At 44.1% G+C, this 7,438-nt stretch overlaps 1 protein-coding gene across 1 annotated transcript in view; it reads right to left on the minus strand.

The window, feature by feature from the left end:
• The window catches only part of cpeb4b (cytoplasmic polyadenylation element binding protein 4b), a 41,710-nt gene extending 34,845 nt beyond the window's left edge, over positions 1-6,865 (minus strand). The window contains exons 1-2 of the mRNA XM_033978747.2: positions 6,481-6,865; positions 3,861-5,083 (exon numbers count right to left, since the gene is read on the minus strand). Of these exons, the coding sequence (XP_033834638.1) occupies positions 3,861-5,036 (1,176 nt within the window). The 5' untranslated portion in view covers positions 5,037-5,083; positions 6,481-6,865. The remainder of the gene's footprint in view (positions 1-3,860; positions 5,084-6,480) is intronic.
• Positions 6,866-7,438: the final 573 nt, after the last annotated feature.

Consider the following 7,438-nt stretch of genomic DNA (forward strand, 5'->3'; position numbering starts at 1 on the left):
CACATGGCCTCCTGGTGGCTTCTCCTCACCGTGAAATTGCAACATCTTCAGTTTAAGAAAGTGACAGCTGCTATCTGCCCTGAAATGGTGTCTCCTACTATTTTCTTTTGTTTATTGTAAATGTGCTACAGTTGCATAATCAGTCACACAGCAGTGCACAGAGGGGCCATTCTGTTTCTCCACAGCCTCCCCCTTTGGCCTTGTTGTCTGAGGACAGAAGGACAATGCTACTTTGGCTCATCTGATGTGGGCACCAGAAAGAGCACCGCGACGCACAACTATAATAACGCAGGCTATGGCTTTAATCTGCCAGTGGGATCTGACAGGGCACAATCGACAACCAGGGCACAGCAATGTCCTCTGCGGTGGCGCTGGTGTAGCATCTGCAATCGTGAAGGAGACGCACTTAAAAATAGGCTTGTCAAAAGTACTGAAAATCAGATACTAATTGATGCTTAAAGTAGGATAAAAACTAGACACTCATTTGAGGAGGTATTAAGAGAAAAGAAATCACATTCACAGGACAGAAATGAACCTTTCCTGAAGAGCTTTAGAATAATCTCGAGCTGTATCAGAACAAGTATAACATAGAGGGATTACATAGATATAACACCACATGGTAATATAAAAGAAAGTACTATTATTTAATGTTTTATTGTCTAAATAAAGAGTGTTTTTTTATTTGTATCATCATAGTATCAGAATCAGTGTTAAGTATTGAGCAAATCCTTTTCTTAGTATCTAAATCTCACAATAAAATGTTTTTTTCACACGGAAAATGTACAGACAGATTTGTTCATAGTCTGAATTTGTGTTGACCTCGTGACACAAAGCATCAATTAGCCTGTTGTTTTAGAGTGAGCAGTGGTACAGTTGGCTTTTCTTATCCAGGGAAACAAGTCTAGACATGTCGTTTTGACCTAGGTTCCTAAGTGAGACATTAGAAGATAGCATAATAGAATCCAATGCCGTACGATCGCCAAAGCAGCCACTCAAATGGCATCTCTCTCATTTCATTCACTGCAGTGAAATTGTCCATTTTGGAGCAACCTTGTACAATGTGATAAGAAATTCTTCCAATATGCAATGAACAGATAAAGGTTTAAAAAATGTTAGTGGCACGAATTATTCAGCCCTCAAGCGCTTAGGATAGTTTCAGTTTCTAAATTAAGAATGTGTTCTTCTCACTTATTTCGTGCTTTCAAGTGTGGAAAACCCGAACTTCAATACTGTTGTTTACAGGTCAGAAATGCTGCCTTGTTTTTAGAATAATAACAGCATTTGTGTAGGTGAAAAGAAAAAGGAATGCCAAATTATAATTATGCACATCTTGAAATGCATTCTTCTACTTAACACTTAACAACATAATTTTGCAGACTTGCTGATAATATAACAGCATACGATTGTCAAAAATATTGAAAATCAGAGAGAAAATAGATACTAAGACTAGGCTATATCGATATTTAAAAAGTCACATTCACAGGCCAGAAATGAAGTATAAGACCACATAAGACTAGTATATGTGGACTACCTGGACGACTGAGGAATTACACAGAAAAGAAAGTACTAGAAATTAATGTTGGAAAAAAAGTATCTGAAGAAAGAGTGTCAATTCCTTGGTCTCGAAATTGTAGTATCATGACAACACTCTAATCGAATGATTAGACCTGATGGAAAGGGTTAAGATTCCAGCCCCCACTTTCCATTTGAAGCAGTCTATTTGCGTCTCTGGTCCTTGTTAAACCATGGCAACCCTCATCCCTGCCCTACCCAGCCTCCTTGTAATGACCGACTCAATCAATCACCTCAGGATCAATACAACGAATTCATCCCGATGCTGCTTTTGCCTCTTCCCATCAATCGTATCGGCTGTCCCCAACAAGCGATAATACAGTTATCTCAACCATCTCCTTTGACTGTATGTGTGTGTGTGTGTGTGTAGGGGTGTGCGTGCACGTGCATGTGTGTGCGTGCATCTGTGTGCGTATGTGTGTGGGGGCAGCTATCAAAATCACATTATAAGTAGGCTGGCATTTTCCAAACGTGTTGCTAGGCTCTTGCTCCAGCCATGTCCTGTGTGATTAATAATACAGTCGTAATCCAGAAAATCATTAGGCGTTCGTTTCACAGTATAAAAGATGGACTGATAAAGCTGTTAGAGGGAAAGTGTAAGGAGCAGCATCAATCAAAAGGCACGCTACAACCTCGCTTATTTTATGAATCGAGGAATCTCATTTTAACTTCTAGATTCTTTACTCTAAATTTTAACTCAGACGAGCACTGTCATGATACTAAATCTTCAAAAATTGATTTTGAGGCTAAAGAATAGACTCGATACTCAATACAGATGTGTTTTTTGACATTAAATATTAGTACTTCACTTTATATTACCATGTGGTCTTATACTTGAGTGTGATACAGCTCAAAATCATTCTAAAGCTTTTAAGAATGGTTCATTTCTGTTCTGTGAATGTGACTTTTTAGTATCGATATTTGCTCAAATTAGTATCTAGTCTCAATACAAGATTTAGTATCAATTAGAATCTGATTTTCGGTACTTTTGACAACTTTAACTCAGACATTAGTGTGGGTTCACGTGATATCGCCACATTATGAGCTGCCCATAGTCTCAAATTCTACTGTAGAACTGTCAAAATACAAATCTCGGGTTTATGGTTAATATCTCTGTAAGTATTATATCAATCGATGAAAAACCAAAGTTGATATGATCTTTGACAGCCTAAACTGATCCATGTAAAAAAGTCACTCATGCAAAATAAATAGAGGCAGGATTATTCAAATGTTGTCAGATGAAAAGATGTCAAACCACATTATATAGGACATATTTCTTTACAAAAAAAATGACAAAAAAGATAATTCACCGTTCGCTTTTGAAAGAAAAATACTGAAAATCCACAAAGAATTGTCCATAGAGTTAAAGGCAGCTACTCTCCTCCTGAAACTATGACATCAGACTCTAGAACATCGTGAACGCACTCTCTCTCCTCCTATCTGCCTCTCCATCGCCCTCTCCTCCTCTCTGGTGTCTCCCCCGGCCCCTGCGAACGTGGCACACACCGCTGCAGTGACAGTCCCACATTAGTCATCATCAAAGGCCCACAGCTGCACAGACTGCGTACCCCGAAGACTGCTGCTTAAGCTAATGCGCTAACAAACGCACCATGTAAATCCACTAGCCCTCCCCCTAAGTCTAAAAATAGCAGCTATACATGAAGCATGAAATAATACCGCTAATATCTAATATGACTGACATACAGGTGAGTGCGATCGTTCGGGTCAGTTGATGAGAATAAATGGTGCACAAAGAAAGATAAAGGAAAATGCACAATTCTTATGAGAAATTAAATTAAGATATAAACATGGACATCAATCTTCTAATCCCATACCAGTGTCCCTAAAGAGGCTGAACGTATGATTAAATCTACAGATCTACTGTTCACCATTTTACTCTACTGTTTACATGTCAGGGGCATTTGTGGGTGTGTAGCTTTCAGCCAATCACAGACAGCAGAAGAAGGGGAAAATATAAGCAGCGGTGGGACTAGAGGTGGTTCAATAAACAGGGTAAACCTACATTGGAAATTTGGTGAGCTCCACTAGGGAAAAGGGGCAAGTGAATTTACGTGTTTGTGCTGGTAGAGAATTGAAAATCAAGATGAGGGTATAGGTGCAGGAATATCTTTACTTGAACAAACGTTATGAATAAAAAGGAAATATATTTATTGGTTGTTTGTATCTTGGCCTGGCATTTTTGATCGTTGCTATATGGATCATAGAGAGATGAAGGTAGCATTGAAACATTAAATGATTAACCTCGTCACCTCTGAAACAGGACTGACCTGGAAGGGGAAGATGTTGTCACCGCGTCCCACTCCATCGTCGATCCAGGACTTAGGGTTGAAGGCGGGGCTGTTGCGCGGGTACTTCTGCGAGGCCACGTGGTTGTTGGGGAAGGTCTTCTTGAGAGGAGAGATGGAGTTGATAGGGGTCATTCCTCCGTTCAGCCCTCGGCGATAATCTCTGCCCTGAGAGCCGCCCCAGCCACCTCCACCTCCGCTGCCATAACCTCCGCCGGGGCTCCAAGACGTGGATGAGCCGGAGGAGGGCGAGGGGCTCTGGTAGCTGGCCGGGCCCCAGGGGGAGGGGGGCTTGTTCAGGCTGTTGGACAGATGTGGCAGCTGGCTGAAAGCAGCGTTCCTGTGGGAGAAGGGCGGTGGCGGGTGTGGCGAGGCCGGGGAGCGGCGGTGCTGCTGGTGCTGGCTGTGCGGGTGCTGGAAGTGGTGCGGCGGAGGAGGCGGGTGGTGCTGAGACAGAGCCGCAGGGCCAATCTGAGGGGAGAAGTTCCCTCCAAAACCCGGGCTCACGTGGTGCGGGAAGTTCTGGAAAAGCAGAGGGCCGTTGTTGGCAGACGCAGGGTTAAAGAAGCTCACGTCTTCGTTGATGATGGTGGAAGGCGCAGGCGGGATGGCAGCCGACCAGTTGTTGAAGCCGGTGAGAGAGGACGAGGTGGTGCTGGACTGGACCGGCCCCGTGCCCCCAAGGCCTGACTCCTGGTAGTCAAAGCCGCTCAACACCGGAGACTCTAGGCGCAGCTTTTCTTTGCCATTACTACCCTCAGAGTTCCCATTCTCAGTTTTAGCCTCGTCTGAACGCGCTTTTTCCAAATCTGAAATGATTCCTCCACCACTTCCCCCATCCTGGTGACTCCCAGGAGACAGCTGCTGCTTTTCTTGCGTTTCTTGCATTTCCTGTTGCTGTTGCTGCTGTGCTTTGGGCTTCTCTCCGAGGATTTCGTCCTGCACACTGCTGTGGGTGGCTGAGGCGGGGAAGAGCCAGGGGGAGCCTCCCGTGGAGCCATTGCCCGCGGCTGTGCTGCTGTTTATGAAGGCGGCGGGACTCTGCGACACATTCTGGTGATGGTGTGGGGGCGGCAGGTGTGCGTGGATTCGGACCGGGAATGTGGACTTGTTGCCAGTGTTGTTTTGAACTAGGACTCCAAAGCCGTAATCCCCCATTTGTTTTCTCCCCCCACACACAAATGCAATCCCGTGATCGTTCAGACCTACAGAGACAGAGCACACAGAATGGCATGAGTTAGCAGAAAGCCCCTAGTACGTTTTTGATAAAGAAATTTGGAAACAAGGAGAAGATAAAATATTTCCGTGTAGGATAAAAGATGTTTTTGTTGGAGCCATGTTAGTCCTTCAGTGATTTCTCAGACATATGATAATCACACAACACTGACAATGAATGAGCTCATTCTCTAACTGAACAATCTTCCCTTCTTACTTTGAGCTGTGGAGAAAAAAGCAAACCAGTTAACGTTACATCTCTGGCTAATTATAACCCCGTGACGTTGCCAACTTGTAAGACTACAGCTGAGCTTCTGGCAGCTCTAACGCTGCGAGTAACACTGCTGTGCAGGACCCACACATTCCTGACTTAAATACCCTCCACCAGTGCACAGACACACACTCAAATGAACCACAGCCCTGCCCTAACAGAGCATAGCAACACTAACAGCAACAAACCACATGAATATAATTAATTATTAAGAACTAGGCACTAGTCAAGCCCCCCCCCCCCCCTTTACATACAGCTGGACATTCTGGCTTTAGACAAGTGTCACCTGACCCATATGTTTCTCACAGCTTCCTCACATGCAACTACTACATCTATCCTTCTAGTATTTAGCTATAAACACCCAGAGCTACTTTACCTACACCAGCCTAGTCTACACCCATGATTACGCAGATAGTCTCCTTCACCTTCTACACACTTCAGTAGGGCTAGAGTACAGCCAAATATGGCTCATCTGCTTCGAGTTCTGGCCTGTATTACAAATGGATTAAATCCTGTAAAAATGAATTTACAGAATTTAAACCATTTGTAGACCAATGTTTTTTCTTTTTTTTCAATCGGACAAAATGGTATAAGTAACCAAACGTAGATTTTGGAAGGACGTCTATGTAAGTAGTGTAATAACTGTCATGAACATACAGCATTCAGCTCAAATATACAACTTAATGATCCGAATTCGTAATGCTCCACCTACTTCTCAATTCAAGACACTATCAGCTGAGAGACACCAATAAAAAGACTGCCTGAATATATGAGCGTGACATAAAATAGCGACAAACTATCCGTTTAAACGGTATTTCCAAACGTTAACGTTTATCTGTAAACTGTCGACCTTGTTTGACAGCTGTCACAAGATCTATAGTTTCTCTTGCACCTTTTAGGAGCCGAAAAACTACATCATTTTGCTGTAATTCCCTATGACATCGTCACGAGTGGCTTGACAGTCGACAGTCACACCCTTTAGATAAAATAAAACATTTTCTTGTCAGTTTGGTGACGTTTTCAACCCATGCTAACATACGTTAGCACGTTAGCTCCTAGCCGTTAGCAGCAGAGCTAGCTTCAGACTGGAAACTGGAGAATAAAACCTCTTTTCACCTTCTGCGATGTCTCTGCGGCGAGCCTTCCCCTCGGGGCTGAGGGCGAGGTGATGTCTTTAGGAGGAACACAGCAGGCAAACGCTTTTGACGATGGAAAGACTGGAGAGCTGACTCGTACAGTGCAGTCTTTTTTTCTCCCTTCTCCTGACGTGTCCTGCCTGCTCAATGACACGGCTCCCTAATCTGGACTAAAGCATTAAAATAGATTTATGGCAGCGCGTGAACTACACTTGTCTGCAGCTGCGTTACAAGCCTTTTTCGATCGGTTTCATTGTCCGCTTAATTCCGTTATATATTTATCTCTATCTTCCCAACAGAGCCAGCCTATTCCTGTGCGCTTCTTGGCTGCCCCTGTCTCCTGAAACCGACCGCGGCCGAATGACAGCGAGAGATCAGCCGAGGCACGCTTCCGCCTCTAACTCCGCCCCCTTTGCGTAAGACCGCCCCCGACGAGCCACACCTCGGCTTCTGATTGGTCCAATGCCCTTCAGCCCCGCCCTGCTATTTACTATTTAAAGCCCACGCACCAATAACACGCATGGATAGACTATACGCACTGCCCACTGAGGTCAGAAATTAAAGCGAAAAAAAATCTCTATACCGTGGTGCTGTCCTTTCACGACGCAAGCAGCCGGTATCAGGTCGTGAGAAAACTGAGATACCCAACCCCCCCTCGCAAGGAGAGCTAAGTGAGTCTCAAAAAGGGGAGCAGAAAAAGCATCCTTGGCCGGCCTTTTATCTCATGCCCCGTTGCTGTAATGTGGAAATGAAACGTGGAAGGTGTATAATAGCTGGTTTTGTTCTTTTGTTCTGATGTGTATCCAGTACTTTCCAGCTAAAACCAATTTATAATGAAAGCTCCTCATTACCAATTCTGCACTGCTTCATCCCCTCTGTCTGCATTATAGCATTATACTTCACAAGCAAACACGTCGACTATGTCATCTGCACTAGTC

This window comes from Periophthalmus magnuspinnatus, chromosome 14, assembly GCF_009829125.3.
Source record: "Periophthalmus magnuspinnatus isolate fPerMag1 chromosome 14, fPerMag1.2.pri, whole genome shotgun sequence".
NCBI classification, from domain to species: Eukaryota; Metazoa; Chordata; class Actinopteri; order Gobiiformes; family Gobiidae; genus Periophthalmus; species Periophthalmus magnuspinnatus.